Below are 20,439 nucleotides of genomic sequence, written 5' to 3'. Positions count from 1 at the left end.
GTGGTGGTGCACGCCTTTAATCCCAGCTCTCAGGAGGCAGAGGTTGGTGGATCCCCGTGAGTTCAAGGCCAACCGAGTCTACAAAACAAGTCCCAGGACAGCCAGTGCTATTACACAGAGAAATCTAGTCTAGAAAATAATAACAATGATAAATTAAAAAAAAAAAAATTAAAAAAAAAAAGGTGAGAACTGAATTCTCCATTGGGCTTTCCACCAACTACCTATTTGGGGCAAACACTCTTTCTCTGCAAGATGAACTTTACACATCCAGTTACTGAATATGCAATGTCTGCATTGGAAACTTTGTAGTTCTTGTCTGATCTTAACCTTTTATGACAACTCCAGGGTAAATTTCTCAAAGAAATAAAACAAATCCATTTGAACTTTTAAAAACAAAGGCAGCATCTCTTTTCTTTGCTGGGGCAAGAAGCATCTATACCAATACTTTGAATAGATTTTTTTTTTTTACCAGAACAACAAAAGCTACAAAAAGCAAAGAAGCAAAACTAGCAAAAGAAGGGAAACTGAAAAAAAAAAATTAAAAAAAAAAGAAGGGAAACTGGAGCCCATATTCCTGCAACCTCCTACTGCTACTATTAAGAAAAAAAATTCTTAATAATATTCAAGCCACAGTATGACAGCGAGGAAAAACTGGGTGACTATTTTTTGTACTTAGGCTAAAATTAAATTTAAAAAAAAAATAATGCAGAGTGTGCAGGAAACATCTCCTGGAGGGCAGCACCAGCACACGCTTCTTAGTGTCCCCTAAATGAACGTGTTGGTGTCCAGCACACCCTAGGCCCACAGCAGATATTTATATACCGAGTGAGTCAATGCCTTTGTGAAATAGCAAATGCGGACTGTATCCCTTGTTTTGTACAGCATCACATTCATCAGCAGGAAGAAACAATACCAGTGATAATTATGTTTTCTGAGTTAGAAGCAAAACTACATGTCTAGTGTTAATCTCTTCAATGTGCTTCAGATTCGACTCATAACACAATCTAAGTTTAGCCATCTAATATTTTTCTGTAAATACCTCATACAGCTGCAAGCAGATGGCATCTATGAACCCGACTTGCATACTTGGGATTTTATTTTTCTTCTCCCTGTTCATTAGATCCTGAAAATACACACAGACAGATCTACATTTATTCAGAGCACACAGGAAAGGCTGGCTGTAAAAAGATGAAACAGTGGTTAGCTTAAAGAGGTAAGACAGCAACTATGTGTGTGTGTGTGTGTGTGTGTGTGTGTGTGTATTTCTAACCCTAGAAATAAAAGTAAGGATCTAAAATTTCACATCTGTGATGTATACCTTTATATTACAAGGCCACATCAAACAATTTTAAAGTCTCCTTATGAGAATTTACCCTCACAAAATAATAGAGAGGAAGGGGCAGCAATGTGGTTGTTTATCACTTTGCTGTTTATAGCAATGGATATGGCAAATATTACAACAAGGGAAGTGCATTAAGTTGTGGTCATACTCATTTCATATAATTATTGATCCATATACACCAAAGATTATATTAGAATAAAAGCGGCTTATTACATTAAAGTGGAGAAAACAAACTACAAGAAAATTGGGGGCACAACTTGTCGGCAATTCTTGTTTTCCTAGCTTGCTTTTGCTTTTGCAATCAGCAGGGATAATTCTTCTAAAAAGAAAGTGTTAAAAAGTAAATGGGAACCTCATACTCAAGGGAAGGTGTCACAGGAGTACTCAGAAGCAGCACACACTGTAGCCATGTGTGGTCACAGGCTCGGAACTCAGCCCCAAGAGGCCACGGCAAAAGAACTGCAGACTGAGACCAGTCCGAGGGACACTGTAAGAACCTATCTCTACAACGAGTATAGAATTTAAGAATGTGGCTTAACAGTTCCTACCAACAAAGCCTCTTACTTACAGCAGGCTCAATGTTGAGTTCTTTTCTCTCTCTGTCCCCTTGATCGAAGAATTCCGCTGCCACGAGTTCCGCTATCTGAAACAGACAGCAGACGGAGTGTCACTCTTCAAAACCAAGACTTTGAATGAAGATAATGGAATCTAGCAAACCGGTTGTTTCCAGCACATCAGTAGCAAGAAAACAACGAGAAACAGAAATAAGGCTGCAATATAGCTACAATCAGGTGACCCCCTGGAACTAAGCAAGAAGTGACATGTTTCACTTTTGCCAAACCATACCAAGACTGCCCATCTGTAAGAATGAACAGCAAGTTATTAAGCTCCCATTTAATGTTTCTTTTTTTTTTTTTTTTTGGTTTTTCGAGACAGGGTTTCTCTGTGGTTTTGGAGCCTGTCCTGGAACTAGCTCTGTAGACCAGGCTGGTCTCGAACTCACAGAGATCCACCTGCCTCTGCCTCCCAAGTGCTGGGATTAAAGGCGTGCGCCACCACCGCCCGGCCCATTTAATGTTTCTTAATAAAGCACTAATTCCTTGAGAATTTCATACAACATATTTTGATCATATTTACCCTCCACTCCTCCCCCAACTCCACCCTTCCTTGCTTGTTTTCAAATTTATGGCTTCTTTTTTTCATTAATTGTTAAAACAGGTGTGTGTGTGTGTATGTGTGTGTGTGTATGTGTGCACATGCTCAAGTGTAAACACATGGCTGCAGCTTGCTCAGTCAGTATAATGCTACTTGTGTGTATGTTTTCAGGGCTGACCATGTGGTACTGGGTGTGCTCTCCCTGGCTGGGGGAGACGGTCCCTCCTGCCCCCACCACTCTTTAGTTGTCTGTAGTTCTTCCTGAAGAGCTGAGGCCTTGCGAGCGTTCCCCCAACCATGCTATCAAGTCTATTGGTGTCGCCCTTGTTCAGCTCATGTCTGGGCAGTCATGCTGATGAGGTTTTTATGGAGGTGGCTTCTGACATTCCTAAAAGACACAAGGTCACAGCAAACTCCATGCTCTTAAGCACCTGTTTATAAAAGATTGGGGGAGGGCACCAAATGCTGTATTGCAGCTGGTGACAGGCTTCTGAGTTTCCTGTAATCTCTCTTTTCATCTTTCTGTGCGATTTCTGTTGTTGATGAACACCCTGGTTTGTTTATCTTATAGCTTTCCAGAGTCCGGATTCTGTAGACCACATTCCCACAATGCCTCTTCCTGGGTTATTGAGGCTCAGCTGGCTGACATCCCATTTTCTCATCAGTTGGCTCTGGCTCCGTAGCCATGGCGCTGGAGACGTCCAGTAGTGGCTGCTCATATGGAGGCTGCCCCTCATTGTGTGATCCTGGTGATAATTATGGATGTTTTCTGGGGTCCATTTATTTAGGGATTTTCACAAGGGTGACTGTCAAAGTCAACATTTCTTAGGTTCGTTTTATTAGCTTTAAATACCAAGAAAGTTTCCCACGTCAATTATTTGGTTATGCTTCAGTGTAACTCATATTTGAGAAAGCAGGCTTCTTCTCAGCGTCCCCACTATAAACACACTTGGTTCTCAAACATCTACCAAAGGTGACTACAGGAGGTTTCGCTTTTACTAATGCCTTCATTATTTGAATTCTAAGGTTTGGACATATTTATGTATTTCAGTCCTTCTGGGCGCTCCAATTTGGCCACTGCAAGCTTCTTGGACTGGGTGTCTGTTCTCTGAACTCACTCTATCGCTTTCTGGGAACTTCCTTGCTTTCAGTATAACAAGGCTGTCTATGCTCATCTTCCTGCTTTGTAGTTCATGTCTTGATGGGTCATGGATGCTCCTCAGTCAATTAGAGGCCTTGCTAAACATTATACATTCTAAGTCCACCCATATTCATGAACATTTTGTGACTTCATCTTCTTCAGAGCTGATAGAATTCCAGTCTGTACTGGTACCATATTTTTACTACCTGTTCATCTGGCGAGAGACTAGATTGGTTCCAATCCTTTGCTACAGTGAGTGAGGCAACAACATCTCTGTGACAGAGGAAAGAAGCCTGTGAACGTGGGCCCAGGAGGTCACATGGGAGGATGTGTAATATGGGAGCTCTGCTTTCAAGCTTTGGAGAAGCCCCCAAACTAACGTCCATAATGGATGTGTTAACCTGCACCCCCAGCAGTGACGAACAATGGCTCCCTGTTCGCCATATTGTCTCCAACATTGTTGTCAAATTTGTTGATGAGAGCCACTCTGACTGGGGTAATATGGTAGCTCAAAATAGTTCTAATTTGCATCTCCCCGATGGCTAGGGATATTGAACACATTTTATAATAGTCATAGGCCATCTGCGTTTCCTTTAAAGAGGACTATCTATACCTTCATTAGCCCATTTGTTGACTGGCAGTTTTGTTCCCTTGGCAAATTCATTTCTTTTTTTTTTTTTTTTTTTTTTGGTTTTTCGAGACAGGGTTTCTCTGTGGTTTTGGAGCCTGTCCTGGAACTAGCTCTTGTAGACCAGGCTGGTCTCGAACTCACAGAGATCCACCTGCCTCTGCCTCCCAAGTGCTGGGATTAAAGGCGTGCGCCACCACCACCCGGCGCAAATTCATTTCTTAAAGCCTTCCTGGCGCAGATTCTCTCACTCTCTGGGTTGTCCGTCTGCTCTGCTGACAGCTTCCCTTTGCTCTGCAGAACTCTTGTCATTTCACAGGGGCCCAGGTAGTCAATGCTGATGCTGAGGGCCAGTCTCTGTTACAGAAGCTCCATTCGGAAGTTCTGTCGTCAAGAGTAGCCCCCGTTTTCATTTTGTGGTCTCAGCATTTCAGGTTTTAAATCAGTCCTTGATCTATTTTAAATTGACTCTTGACAAGTGGTAAAAGATAGGAACCTTACTCCATTTTCTTGAAGGTAGACAGTGAGTTTTACCAGCACCTCTGCTGAAGAGGCTACCCTCTCTTCCCCCAATGTATGTGTCTTACTCTTTTGTAAAAAAATCAAGTGGGCATTGTAGTACGAATTATAAAAACCCAGAGACAGATATTGGGATTCAACCTGAAGGTCAGACAAGCAAAACAGCCAGCCACTGGCTCTTATCTCTACCTTAGTCTGAAATGGTGATCCTGCCTTCAGGAATCTCAGAATGAGACTGTCTCATCCCATGCACCACTACTGCTTGGTTTCTACGGCAAACTAGTGGGGCTGCTGGGATTAAAGGTGTGTCACCACTGCCTGGTCTGTAAGATTGAACAGAGGGGGTGTTTTACTCTCTGGTCTTCAGGCAAGCTTCATTTATTAAAATACAAATGAAATATCACTACTCGGGCATAGGCTTGCTGTTTTATTTCTGGGTCCGCTCATCTATTCCACTGTCTACTTAAGTTAAAAATATTTTATCTATATGGGTGTTTTGCTTGCATGTATGTATGTACACTACATGCAGACCTAATGCCTGCCTGCAGACCTAATGAATGGGCACGCAATCATATTTAATATAGAGCAGAAACTGTTGTGGATAGAACCCTGGGTCTTGTACATGGTAAGCGGGCTCTCTACTGAACCATACCTTCAGCCCATAGATGAGTTTGTTTCTTCCATATCTATGTTTCATGAGAAAGTCCACATTTGCTGTATCCATGATATATAGCCTAGAGTTTTGTTTAAAAGCAGGCCAACAATCTTTGCTTGTGTATTAAGATTTTGAATGCAATCCCACCAAACAAAAATACAGCATACATAACAACGCAGGCATTTTTGGTACCTCTACTTTACCCACTCTGTAAAGTAGTTGGGGCAGTTACTTCTCACTCAGAGAGAAGGATCTGTTTCTGGCCTCTTGATCAGACCCTTGCCAACAGCTATTAACACTCCCTACATGTACTTGTTAATGTCTCCTTAGAACAGAGGGACAGCCTAACAGGTTAAATCACAAGAGAACCTTGCTTCTTCTAATTTTCAAGACTATCAAAGGGAGATGCTTCAAAATATTCCAGAGTGAGCAAGAAGTAATTAGCACTGGAATCAAACCAACAGCTAGTTTTAAACTGTCTTTTTCAATGTATCATGCGGATATTAAGTGTAAATGAATCTTTTAAAACGGTAAACACTTTCTTGTTCAATCATCTGCTTTTAACACTGCTTAAAATTAGAGGGAAATTTCCATAAATCCTGACTTCCAAAGCTCGCTTTAAGTGAAGAGACTTTTCTTATTTTGACTTTTGAGTACTGCTTTGATCACCACTGAGCAACCTACCCGTTGTTGAATCGGCCAGGGCTTCGTAATCGCAGAGAGATCGCAGGCGGTCATCAGCATTGCCCTGGTAAAGGAGAGAGAACCCCCAAATCTTGTGAGCATTTATTCTCAGTAAGAAGTTACTAACAAAAAGTTCACTTAAAATCTATTTAACAACAGAAGACCCAATTTTTGAAGACCAAAGCACAAACAGAATGGATTCCTTTGGAAACCTGGCTGCTGTAACTGTGATACATCCTCACTGTTTGGCTGTCCTGTGTGTTACTGGAGTTTGTTTGTGGAATAAACGCTTGTGTGATCATTGGCTTTCTCACACTGATAACGAGATGAAATCATACCGATTAACCACAAGGATATACCATCACACATCCTACTGAGGACACTCTTGTTTAGTGGGTCACCTTCATTCACGCACCACCTGTAGGGCTGGCCACGCAACAACTTTTGCATGGTTGGATGGTGCGTGTTGGGGAGTCTTCTCCTTCAGCAGAGAAAAGCAAGGGGGAGAGGGAGCTATTAGCCCTTCTCTCGTTAGAGCAGAGGGAACCACCCTGTCTCCAGGATCTAACAATGCACATTAGAATAGAAGGGTACAGCTGTGAAGATTACCTTTTGGGGGACAGGGAGAGGAGGTCTCATATATCTTGAGATACCTCCATTTTTCTATGTAGCTAAGGATGACTTTCAATTTCTGATCCACTACCAAAGTTCTGGGATTACAGGTGTTATTACTGACTTGATAACTTTGCTTTGGTTTATTGTTTGAGACAGGGCCTCAACATTTAGTGCCCTGGGTGGCCTTGACCTTGTGGTAATCATTTTCCTTCATCCTCCCAAGTGCAGGGACTGTGGTGGCTTCCTGGATCTGTTTTACTAATAAAAGTTATTGCCATGGCAGAGATAGTGGCAGCAAGTAGCAGCAGAGATATTACTTCCTGCTAAAAGAAGGGAGGAGGAAAAGTATCATTTGGAAGGGTCTCCTGGAGAGCACTGCTGTGCTGTGGTCCAAGAAAAGCGGAAGTTCCACATGAAGAAAAGAAACCCACGTGGCATAAAAATGGGAAATCTATGAGCTGTTAATTTTTGCTTTTCCATTCCAAAGGATGAGAGAAATGAAACAAAATGGCAATCTTTTGGCCATAAATGTTTCACCTCTCTACTGTACTCACCAGTCTACAAGAAGGCAACAATCTAGTTACTTCAACTTGCCAGCGATCACACACACACTCTGGAGCAGGGGACAGCCTCAAAAGTCGTTATGCACAACAAATAATCCCAATTAACAAGTGATCTGAGAAAATTAACGAGGTAGCAAAGCTTGCACGAGCAGGAAAGTCAACTTACAGAAATAACTCCTTTTGAAGAGGATCTTCAAAACTGAATTGATTTTTTCTTATGAGTTCAAAAAATTCTCCTCGTCTCCTTGAACAATAAGAAGAACACGGTGATTATGGTGATTTCTCAGGTTCTTCTCCCTTGGTCTACAAGACTTGTTGAATGTATACTCAAAGATCTCCATTTTCCCCATCCCAGACCCAACCAACAACAAAGCTTTATCAGCACTCAGTACCCTGGTCCACTTTCTATGGAAATTATTTCAAGGCATAATGTTTTTAACTTCACAGATATTTTTTTATAAAAGAAATAGAATAATGTGAATTAAAATGAGATGATAATGATTTAAGATCTTTAAGTGCATAGGGGTAAGAGGGTCTAAGGTCTCTAACCCATCCACATCTTGCTGCAGAATTTTTTTTTAAAGGCGATGAAGACATTAAATACTTTAGAAGCAAAGAGCAAGTTCTAGATAATATTTCTTCTCATTCATGACTATAAGAGTCATCTGTGTCTAGCAAATACCTCCTATGTACCCAACATTAGCAAGAGCCTTGAGAATTGAGACCAACCAAAAGATAAAGTTACGTGATGAAATGTACTGTGTATGACTATCAAAGACAGAAGTAAGTTCCACATAAAGAAAAGAAACCCACGTGGAATAAAAATGGGAAGCCTATGCAGACCAAGGTATCTTTTCATGTTCTTTGTGATTTGATGATCAGTATTCTCAAAAAGCTTTTGAATAATCTGAAGTTTGCTACATTTTAACTCCTCATGGCAGAGACTACTACCACGGCTGTGAACCCTTGTGTCAAAGGAGAGACCTCCACATTGAGACGAAGCCCAGGACGGGTGATCCCACACATACAGAGGTCTCAGTCTATAGGCTGGAAACCGTGACTATCCAACGCCAGTGAGCACTGTCTGGCTCGTAAAGAAGCGCGATAATCATGCCAAGTGCAGTCGGAAACAGCACTCGGTAGCACTGTCTGATGCTAGAACAACTCCACAGTTCCACAGTAGCACTCTCCTGCCAAAGGCAGAAGAAAAGAGGATGGTTTGCGGTGCTCTTTGCCTGCCCACCCAGGCTGGGGTGGCTATGAATCATGAGTGGGCAGGGATTGGCCAGTGAAGGAAAGGAGGAAAGCAAGCAGCCTCTGGGATGGTTAGACTGGACCCAACATGATGCCTCAAGACAACTTCACAGACACAGCAGTAGAAGAGCATCCTGTGCTACCATTCGGAGCAGTAGGGCACAAAGGAGTTTCCTTTAAAGATGACCCATCTGAACCGGGTGGTGGTGCACACGCCTTTAATCCCAGCACTCGGGAGGCAGGGGCAGAAGGATCTCTGTGAGTTTGAGGCCAGCCTGGTCTACAAGGGCTAGTTCCAGGATGGGCTCCAAAGCTACAGAGAGACCCTGTCTCGGAAAACAAAACAACACACACACACACATACAAATGACCCATCTGGTAAGCGTCTGGATGCTTGCTTTTAAAAGAATTTCTCAGTGTGGATATGAAAACGATCTAAGACCTATTTTGGAGGGCATCTCTTCTGAAGACTTACTTAATGTACAGTGCTAGGTCTGTAGCTAAAATTGCTTGCTTGATTATTTTCAATGTGGTCTTATACTCTTCAATGGAGAGGCCGCTGAGAATCTGGTTGCCCTTTATATAAAAAGAGAAACATCGTTAGTATTCTGCCCGCAGGAGCCACTCTCAAGAACTGACGCTGAAGATATAGTCACATGACTTAAACACACACCTCGTTCTGAGCCTGCTATTTAAAAGTATATGCTGTGAAGTAGTATTTTCCCTCTTCATTCCCACCATGCACCGCTCTATCATGTAAGATAAAAACAGCAATATGACATTATCCCTGCCTCTGTACACAGTGTTTCCTCCTTGAGACTGAGTTGAAATCTACAAACTAAGTAAGTCTGTTGTTTTCTTTTGCGCAGATTAATTACTATAACATAACAGAAAACAAAGCGAAACTGAGAACTCAAAATCATATTAGTGAATATGAAGAATGGAGTTGTGAAATTTTTAGGTAACTGATTATTTTAGAGACACTCTTCTGTGGCTTCCATAACAAACTTGGTAACATTTCTGGTTCACATTTCCACAGCTTACCCAATACTGACAACTGTATGTGCTCCTTATGAGTAAGACACTTCAGATGGCTAGCAGGCCAGAGCCAACGGTGCTGACTAGTTGGTGACCTAAGAAAGCTCAAAGGTCTGGAAGGACGCTTGAAAGGGAGCAATCTGTATGCTGAGAGCAGGCAAAGCAGTCCTCCCCATGGAAGACCACGCCAACAGGTTAGTCAACACCAAAACACTCCTCCCCAGGGAAGACCACGCCAACAGGTTAGTCAACACCAAAACACTCCTCCCCAGGGAAGACCACGCCAACAGGTTAGTCAACACCAAATGATCAGGCCTAAAAACTTACAAACATGGTACATTATACAGACTAAGCAGATTGTATTTACATATCTTCTAGGAATACACATACATATACACACATACACACACACACAAATAATTAATGAAATGAGGGATAGATGGGAGGGCTGGAAGGAAAAGAAAGCCGAAATGATGTCATTATATTACCCCTCCCCCAATACTCAAAAAACATTATAATTTTTCTCATAAACTATTTATGTGGGAATTTTTATTTGTTTTTCAAAACAGGGCTTTCTTGTGTAGCCTTAGCTGTCCTGGAATTAGCTCTGTAGAGCAGGGTGGCTTTGAACTTACAGAGATCCACTTTATGCAGGAATTTTTGTAGGTCGTATTTCCCATATTAGTAAAATATTCTTCTGAAAGACATGGGGGGCCAATGGGGACCAATCCATGTATCATCACTGAAGGTTTTTGTTACAACATCTTGTATATTTTTTTTGGTCTGTAATTTAAAGCAGAGTGGTTCCTTTTGATCTTCAACTAAACAAAGCCCAGAGTTCAGCCACTCCAAATATACTCAGAATGTGTGTAAACCTTCTAAGTCTCAGAGCCAAGAAAGTGCCCAGAGCTTTAAAAGGAGATCGGGTGGTGAAGAATGGTGCCAGGGAACTGCTGGTTTGCTTGGCTGGGAAGACAGTGATTAGGGAGTAATGAGATCCATGAATTAAATTAATGACCAAATCTGTGATGACAGCCACAATCATTACTTCATCACTTTAGATCTGGGCCACGTGAAACTTTTCAGAAAACTTCTGATGCTTTTATTTATTTTTAAGATAAAACAATTGCCAGGAGATATTAAAATAGCTTTGATACTGCAGCCTCAGGTTTTTTTTTCCTAAAGAGTATACAATCTGTATTTTTTTGCTTAATTGTGCTTACAAAGATAAACTATATAGACAGCTCTTATGACTTAAGCCAACTAAATGTATAGCCAGATTGCTTATATGTCATGCTAAGTAACGATACACTATATAATAATTTATATATCTAACAAAAGAAGTATGATAGGAAATATTTAATACACTTTTTAAAAGATTAGTAATTTCTTTGGTTTGGGACTGTACTTGAAATAAGATACCAACAGGACTTTTTAAATAGGGTGTGGTAGCGCACTCCTGTAATCCCTGAATTTGGGAAGTAGAGACAGGAAGATTGGGGCCTTAAGGCCATCTTTCAGCTGTTCAGTGAGACAGAGGCCAGGTTGAGCTACATGAGCCCAAGTTAAAAAAAAAAAAAATTAACTCCTTATTCTACCCAAAAGTAAATAAAAAGCTTTAACTACAGAGCATTTTTCCAAGGAAAGTACAGATGTTTCTACCCTAACATGCATATGTTTCTCCAATCTCAATTTTAGAAAATTATACACTAAAAATAACATAGTTCATGGGGAAAGTAGTGTTGGGGCAGATCACTCAAAACCTATGCGACTCTGAAACCAGAGGGCAAAGCAAAGCAAGGGAGGCTCTCTCTGGAGGTGAGTTGGCCCTGCAGGCCTGGGGGCTTCCTCAGAATGCATGGAGAACACACCAGAGCCACAGAAGGGAATGCCGGACTGTGGGGTGAGGCAGTGTGCATGGGATTTGATGGGGAGGGAAGAGCAGGGTCAAGAGCCTCTCACAGCCTGCAGCGGAGGAGGAGGGCACAAGGGCCTGCCTCTCACTCTTCAAACACCACATTAAAATGATACTGATCACATATCAACTGACTCACGCTACACGCTATAGCAAACGCTCTATTAAGCCTTATATAAACTTTTTGAGGAAGCAGTCAGAAGAGGGTTGTATAACGTTTTAGTCAGCGTTGGGGGTCTAACCTTCACGTGCAAAACACACTCTACCTTTGAGCTGCACACTCCCTAACGTTATCGTCACACTACGGTATTATGGAAGAGGTGAGGATTCCCTTAGCCTCCAGGAGGAGACCATGTGTATGCTTCCTGTGTTTAGTGGGGGAAGCGGGACTAGAATGGACTTGCGATGCATCTTGCCCAAGAAACCTAAAAGGCAAGAGCAGATTGGCTGGCCATTCTGTAGCTGTTGTGGGGTGTCTCCATCATGAGGGTGCTTTGCAGGGATGATAAAATTACCAATACCTACCAGGTACAAAGAGTGGGACGCTCAACACTGTCAGCTTGTTAAGAAAGGCCAGACCCTTTTCTTGCCTATTCTGTTTTCCTGTTCATTGGCTGATTAGGTGGAAGACACAGAGGCTTGGTAGTAAGGAAGGAGCTAGAAGACATGCATAGTAATAAACAAGAGATGCTTATGGGGGCGTAAAGGAAGAAACCGGCCTCACAGTGTGAACTATGATGCTGGCGTGGTCACTTTGGTTTGTGACGTGAGAATGACACACTATACAGTTGGACCTAATAATAGTGACCACAATGTGACCCCCTAATTCTTCTCTAAAATTCAGGGGAAAAAACTAGACCTAATCCCAGCAAACATGAAGGCATTGTGATAAAACTGCCTAAGATTATGTACCATGCCTTGTGACCATTTAAATGTAATGGTAAAACCTTTCTCTTTTTTTCCCTTATAAAGTCAACATAGGTAGAATAATTAACAATTCCATAAGAAGAATAAAAACTAGCAAGCGTTTCATCAGACACGCTCAACCCAGCTCAAGCTCTGATGTGCGTTCCGCTAATACCGCACTCCTGAACATGTGCGTTTACTTAGCGAACTGTGTCACGTTTTCCTACATTTGCTAACGCTCACTCATCCATGTGCTCCAACAGCTTTCTCCTTCCTAGAAAGATCGGCTTTCGAGCAGCTAAAAACGCCGATAAAACAGAGGCTGGGAATACAACTGAGGGGAAACCCACTTAGCAGGTCCAAGGTCCTGGGCTTGACCCCAGCGCGCAGTCAAAAGGAAAAGAAGAAGAAACAGATACCGATCCGTAGGAACCACTTCACCTGCTTTTAAAAAGTTAAAGCAGGAGCCGTCAAGCACCAGTTTTGTTTCTAGTTTGGAATGATCAAAGGTCAGTCATCACATTTCCTTCGCGGGAAACACGAGATAGTTCTTACCGGCCAGACGTGGGGCTGTAGCGATGTCTAATGCCTTGGCTATTCCTTCCTTACCCAAAAAGGAATAGAGAATGTTCGAGAATTTATGACGCTGGGAATAAGTCCAAAACCTAAAAATAAAACTGCATTTATAAAGCTCCCCTTTGAGATTCACGACAATAAACACTGTACTTACGGGGCTATTTAGAATCATCAGGCACTGATCAAAATGATGGTGTTCCATGATGGAATGGCAATACAGCTGGGCCAGCGGGTGTTCGCTTCTGGGTGACGGCGTCGGAGAGGGAGAGAGACGGGAAGTTCCAGAACACGTTACTTCACCAGTCCATTACTGTTATTAACCGAAATTATCTCAAAACGAGCCGCACTAATAATTTTCTCCCCTGCCGAGGAGAGTGGGGTAATCTCTCAGAAATTAACACTGATGCAAACTGTCTTCAAATATAACGATGCTGCTGGTTCAGAGATCAGTGACACTGCCTTGAGGGCTGAAAACAGCAGATGGGAGGAATGAGGGGAGAAGGCTGCTGGCCCTGGGCACAGCATGTACCACTCCACAGTACCTAAGCGTTACTGCATTGGACTTAGGTTTCAATAGGGCAATCGACTTAAAACCTAGAACAAATCCATGTTGCCATTTCCCCCTGCACCAAACTCCCCTGAACAGATGCTCAGGTGGAAGGTTAGTTTAGCCATGTGTGCCTATGTATAAGGAAAGAGACCACTGGGGTTAACGGGGCGTGAGGGGTGGAAAGCAAGACAAAGGGGGGCAGTAAGTACACAGCCTTGGAAAGGAGGGGTGCGGAGTGAAGGAGGGGGATAGCAGGAAGGAGGATGCTGAGTCACAGGGGTTGTTTGAGTGCAGGGCAGCCTCAAGCTTTCTAAGCCCAGCTCTGAAGAAGCAGCTTAGACTTCCTGCCGGGGGAGCAGAGGGGGAGGGTGCCGCACTGTTTACTGTATGTGTGGGACAGCAGTCACAGAAGGACTCTGAAGCACGACAGGAAGAGTCTTCACTTCATTTCTCATGACCCTTCACATGTGAAAAACCACGCTCTTCACTTCCTTCTTAAAACCACGAAAGCGTTCTGTAACCCGTTCCTCCTAAAATATATAGGAACAGGGCTTATGAACCGCAAAGCCCCGCAACGGTGCTAGAAAACACGAACGAGTTTCTCTTTCTTCACTAGTATATCGTTTTCCATTTTGATTTTTCATTAAAAACCTACCCAGAGCTACTAAGATGCAGCGAAAAAAAAAAAAAAGGTTACAGTGAGAAACAGAAATAGATGCAGTAGGAAAACAAGAGCGGCCAATGAAGGCGGGAGAATGTGTCACTTTGTCTATTCCTATTGTTTAAATTGTCACCCGTCTTTCTGATTTAATGCCGCTATTGGCATAACCTTTCCCAATCCTTGGCTTTTTTCTTCACGCCACCTCTAATTGATGACCTGACCTGTACTGTGGACCAGGGGTGGCTGCGCTCAACATAGGAGAATAACCTCTTCTTTGAATCTTTGAATCTTTCCACGGACTCCCTATCTTCTCCAGAGACCCCCCTATTCTTCTCCAGTCTTTCATATTTAAAGTCAGCTCAACTAGCATAGCAGCCACGTCCCTCATTCGTTTCAGGCGAAAGAGAAGACTTTCAGGTGTCTACTATCCTTGTTTACAAAAGAACTAAAGAGCATGAAAGCAGGGTGGTACCCTAGGGAAACTGAGGCTGGAGGAGCTTTAGTTAGAAGCCAGCCTAGGATACGAGATGGAAACCTTTCGCAGAACCTAACAGCAAACCAACCAACTCACATAAAGACAAGGGTTGAGGACACATTGCCAGCTTCTGACCAGAGTCACTCAGCAGGTGCCGCGGCTCCCAATCTGTCACCGCATCAGACTATAAACCTGTTGAAGTTGCTGGCCTTTGTGACAACAGTTTCCGTTTATCAGGAGCCTGTACCATGCAGGCGCTGTGCTACTTGATTTATTATTATTGTATTTCACTGTGTAAGTATTGAACCAGCCGCCTCCCACCTACCTCCTACTTCAGCCGCTGAGACAGTGTTTCATTCAGACTTTAACAGACGACACAGGCGCCAATCAGAAAGCTCTCTGCTTTGTCTTGGCCTACCCTAGGTACAGCCCCCTGACCCACAGCTCGTGCCCACAGGCTTGAAGTGCAAGCACACAGCCAGGGCCAGCGTAGACTAGTTAAGGCCTGGGGACCACCACTGACTAATGGAGCAAGGAGGTCTTACAGATAAGCGTCTTCTGCCTTAAAGCCCAGCGGCTCTGGGTCTCCTCCCATAAGGTTGCTCCAAATCACCCCTGGCAGGATTGAGTACTGGTTGCTCATCTGTGTGTCTATCTGGAGAACATCCTTCCTTTCTTGCTTCATTCCAGACCTTTCTCTGTGCTCTGTGGGTCATATTCACCAGCAAGCTATGCATACCGCAACTTTTATCTCCAACTAGGGCTTCAGCGGAACCCAGGCAGAGAGCGCTATACAATGGGCATTTCTGCATATGTTTTAAATGTTCACGCAGATTATCGCATTTGCTCAACGGGGATATAAATGACAGGCACATCCTCTCATCGCCTCTCACTGTCCTGGTGTCTATTCATTGACCTAGTTGGGAGCCGGCGCAGGAAATGCAATTAAGTGGATATAATACAAACCAGCTAGAACTTCAAACGTACTTTACATGTCTAGGGGAGGCAGAAAGAACTGCATCAGATTTAGAGAGGACTTCTGGCTTGTGAGATAGACCGATGCCAAAATGTGTTTGTCTTTACTTACATTCTAAAAATACAAATCATGAATCAAGCAATGGATGAAAAAAATGCCTTGGATTTCCTGTATACAAAAAAAAAAAAAAAGGCATGGAAACCAATGCATTCGTGTTGCTGCTATTTGAGGCACATCAGAAGGACCTATTTAAACCACTACCGCTGTGGAATTTTCTTCCCACGCCGATGTCGGCGGGCGCTAATGAACTGGCGTACTTTATCTGTGTTTTCCTGTCCTGCACAGTGATTGGCCTATCCTGGACGGTGGGAAATACACTAGAAAACAAAAAGCCTTAGAAATTGATTCAAAATAAATGTCCTGTGAGAAAAACAGAGCCTCCTCCCAGGCTTCTTCTCCACCACCACAGACAGTGTCCGTGGTTCTGCCTGTGAGCCACAGGTCCCAGGCGGGAATCTCTGCTGCTTTGTACCTTACCCCCACGCCTTCATGCTCACAGCAGCACCACCACTGTTTCAGCTTTCTCTCCTTTCTTCATGCATCCTTCTAGCTTCCCCACGTGAAATTAACTAACTCTGCTCTTTGGCCTCCTCCCCCACTACTCGGTGTGACTGGGTGTGACTGTCGGTTTGCACCTGGCTTACTGTGAGTTTTCTAACTGAGCTCTGTGGTTCTAATTTCAATCCATTTACCATGCGGTTCACACTGCGACTTCCCTCCTAATGTTTTTTATCGCCCAGGGTAACAGCTCCTTTTACGAATTCTATCAATTTCAGTAAATACGGCTTAGGGCTACACCCCTCCCTTGAGGAGGTCTTGTGGCTCCTGCCTGTCTATTTTCTTGCTGGTTTACCGCTACTGGTCCATGCCCCCATCACAGCATCCCGGAATAGCCTTGTCCTTTATCTGAAAATCACCCACCTTTCAGCTTAAATCTCACTTTCTCTATGAATAATGGACACGGACTACTCTAGGCTCGGCCAATCTCCTTCTCTGATGGACACTTGACGTCTAATTCATTAGATGACCCGGGACTCAGTAGATAATTAGCTTCTGCCTGCCTAGCAAAGAACCCAAACTCTAGCAATTATTCACTATGCACAAGCCTAACATATAGCATGCTTTTGTGGAATCACTTTTTAATTGTTGGACTTGAAACCATGCAAATAAATGCACATGCAAGTCCTGGAACACTGATGAGAAGCTTGATGCAGACGCTTTCTCTATAATGCAAGCTTTATAACTATTTTTATCAGCTACAGTGTTCTAGCCACCACTCATTTTATTTTATTGTTTTGAGGTAGAGACTCACGTAGCCCAGGCTAGCCTCACACTGGCTATGGAGCTGAGGTTAACCTTCCGCTTCTGATCCTCCTGCCTCTGTCACCTGAGGGTACCATCAAGGCTAGTTTACATGGTGTGAAGGGTCAAAGCCAGGGCTTCATGCGTACTTAGGCAAGCACTCTACCAACTGAACCACAGCCAGTCTACACCAGGGCTCGTGATGGTGGGTCACCTGAGAGCATTCTTCCTCCCCTCCCACATGAGAAGAGAAAGTGGAAACAGAGAAAGTGGAAACATGCATCACGGACACCAGTGGGACCCCTGGTGATGTCAGCCTTCTTACTAAAGAAAGAAAGGGAGGGAGGGAGGGGCAGACGGAGGCCCAACACTAGGCCACCATGGCCTCCTGCTCAAGGAAAGCCTTACCTCAAAGTAGACTTCTCGAAGTCACTTAAGAGAAAGGAGGATCTCGGTTTCTGACTCTATTACCCATGGACACCTCCTTCTTGCTGACTGACCACTCATATTTCTCTACCTTCTTTTTATGTATTTTTCTATGTGTCAGTTTGAACGCACCATGGGTTCTGGGTACTGTTTGTCCCTCTAGAAGGCAGAACTGTATACGGGGCTGTTTACAGGACTTTACTACCTCAAGGGCTCACTTGTGCAGAAAACCTTACTTTAAATACCAGTCATTAACAGTAAGGAAAGAAAGAGGCCTGTTTTCCTTTTCTCAAAACATAGAAATGTGAGAAGAAATAAAAGCCTCTGAGCAGCTTTAGCTTTTTCAAGAGTTATTGCTTGGTTAGTGTCTACTTTGTGTGTGGGAAAATAAGACCCTACAATCTGTGTGTTCTGTTGTGTTGTCTCCCACAGCCCCTCTAGGATTTTTTTTTAACCTAAAGAGAAGATCTAATTATTGCTCCAGAAGTTCTTTGGGGTAATAATATTTTTAATAGTTTAAATATAAGGTTTTTTTTTTTTTTAGATTTGCTTATTAAGTATACAGTGTTCTGTCTGAATGCATGCCTGCAGACCAGAAGAGAGCACCAGGTCTCATTACAGATGGTTGTGAGCCATGATTTGATTGCTGGGAATTGAACTCAGGACCTTTAGAAGGGCAGGCAGTGACTTAATGAGCCATCTCTCCAGTCCTCCATTTTTTAATATTAGTTATTTTTAAATGAAAGAAAAAACTTGCAATCTATCTTTTTTTTTTTTTTTTTTTTTGGTTTTTCGAGACAGGGTTTCTCTGAGGTTTTGGAGCCTGTCCTGGAACTAGCTCTTGTAGACCAGGCTGGTCTCGAACTCACAGAGATTCGCCTGCCTCTGCCTCCCAAGTGCTGGGATTAAAGGCGTGAGCCACCACCACCCGGCCTTGCAATCTATCTTTTTCTTCACATATATAAAGCAACATGAGGGCAATTTCTACAATGATTAACAGTATATATACTAATAACACAATGTTCCTTTCTTTGCTAGGCTGGGAGTATAGCCGTTCTATATGGACATAGGAAGGACAGTCATGCTATACAGACTGTGTGAACTGGTCACACAAGGAGGATAGCCATGTTATATGAACTGGTCACATAGGTAGGTTAGCCATGCTATACAGACTGTGTGAACTGGTCACACAGGGAGGATAGCCATGCTATATGAACTGATCACACAGGGAAGATAATCATGCTATATGAACTGGTCACATAGGGAGCATAGCCATGCTATAATGGACTGGTCACACAGGGAGGATAGCCATGCTATATGGACTGATCACACAGGGAGGATAATCATGCTATATGGACTGGTCACACAGGGAGGATAGTCATTCTATATGGACTGGTCACACAGGAAGAATAACCATGCTATATGGACTGGTCACACAGGGAGGATAGCCATGCTGTATGGATGGATCACACTAAGGATCCTTTCCTATTGCTGCTCCCTTTCATTAATGACGTTTATGACACTCGGGACCACAAATAAGGCACAAGGACAAAGGACATGTTATCAAGTTACTTTTCCAAATCTTTAGGTTTTCAGGAGGAAAAAGTCAGTCTGGGACAGGGCAAGAGCCTTCTCTCTTGTTCATGAAGGGCAGCACGGGACATGGTTGTGCACTGCTAGAATCCTTACAGAAAGTCTTCTGTTTGTCACATACAGGGATGACGGCTGGAGAGCTGTCTCCCACCCTGCAGACACCGGGAATCCCTGATGACATGATCAGTCAAGTCACCGCCTCACTTACAAAGACGCTCAGTAGTAAGAGATTCTGCCATTACAACGTAGACTTTTCAACCAAATTGCTACGAGAAGAGACTGCGACAGGGGTTGGATGGTTTGATGACAACTACTATCAGTTTCATCCACTCGGCTGTCATCACAAAACGCCACCTCAGTGTTGGTCCTCGAGAGTACCTGGGAATTCTTATTCCGGTGGTTAGACTCTCACTCCTAAGATCTGCAGGTGACAGCATCGCACCGGACACAACCCTAGGGCCTATTGCTAGGACCTAACACAATACACATTAAGCCTTCCGCTCGGTGGATGCGTGTGGCCTCTGGAAACATACACCAGCCTTGTGCTATGAGGATGCCATTATCTCCATTTTAAAGGAAATGAAGGTATGGAGAAGTCAGATTCCTTGTCCAAGGCTGCAAGGGAGCACAGGGCAGAGCCACAGCCTGAACACAGAGTTCAAGTTCTCTAACACTGTGTGATGTCACCTCCACTAGAACTGAAAAGCTTAGTCTATTGTAAGTCAGCAGGGCCCAGCTAGGCACTTTTTCAAATACGGTCTTTTCTACTCCAGGGTAAAAAATGCTACCCCTTCTGGACAGTTCTTCGTGGTCTTATAAAAACGCTCTTAAGCTGGGTCTACAAAAACCAAAGCAAAACTCTCAGCAATTATGTAATAAGGTTCTCAACATAAATACTGCCTGAACTTCATGCCTGAAATGTGATTAATATAGTTTTACACTTATATTCACTTCCTAGTTTCTTTAAACATAGCTAGACTATGTAATGAAGCGCAACCAACTGATACTTTGTACCTTTTTTTTTTTTGGTAGCTCTAACTTAACACACAGTTCAATGATTTAGACGAAACATTTTCTTGTTTTACTGGAGAAACCATCTTACCGCTGTATATACGAGTTGTTCACACCACGATGGTCCAAATCATGGCTTAAAGCAGCAATCAGCAGGGCAAGTGTCTCTAGATCTGTCAACTTGTTCTGTGTGCAAAGGCATTGAAGAAGAGAAAAAGAAAGATAAAGCACGGGCAGGGCCTCCTCCTGTGGCTTTTCAGTACTAATTCCTGCACTGCTGCGCCATCACAGAGACTCCAGACACTCTGCTCCGTGGGCGGTCGCTTAGATTCTCATTCATGATGAGCTATTACAAATGTCACTAGACGACAGAAAACATTGAAATGCTTCCAAG

The 20,439-nt window shown here is 43.2% G+C and overlaps 1 protein-coding gene across 1 annotated transcript in view; it reads right to left on the bottom strand.

Annotated features, from left to right (window-relative positions):
* The window catches only part of Pde5a (phosphodiesterase 5A), a 131,378-nt gene that overhangs the window by 7,870 nt on the left and 103,069 nt on the right, over positions 1-20,439 (bottom strand). The window contains exons 14-20 of the mRNA XM_057793249.1: positions 20,137-20,231; positions 13,146-13,233; positions 9,032-9,132; positions 7,469-7,546; positions 6,125-6,188; positions 1,911-1,985; positions 1,040-1,123 (exon numbers count right to left, since the gene is read on the bottom strand). Of these exons, the coding sequence (XP_057649232.1) occupies positions 1,040-1,123; positions 1,911-1,985; positions 6,125-6,188; positions 7,469-7,546; positions 9,032-9,132; positions 13,146-13,233; positions 20,137-20,231 (585 nt within the window). The remainder of the gene's footprint in view (positions 1-1,039; positions 1,124-1,910; positions 1,986-6,124; positions 6,189-7,468; positions 7,547-9,031; positions 9,133-13,145; positions 13,234-20,136; positions 20,232-20,439) is intronic.

This window comes from Chionomys nivalis, chromosome 18, assembly GCF_950005125.1.
Source record: "Chionomys nivalis chromosome 18, mChiNiv1.1, whole genome shotgun sequence".
Lineage (NCBI taxonomy): Eukaryota > Metazoa > Chordata > Mammalia > Rodentia > Cricetidae > Chionomys > Chionomys nivalis.
This window is presented reverse-complemented; position numbering and strand designations above follow the sequence as displayed.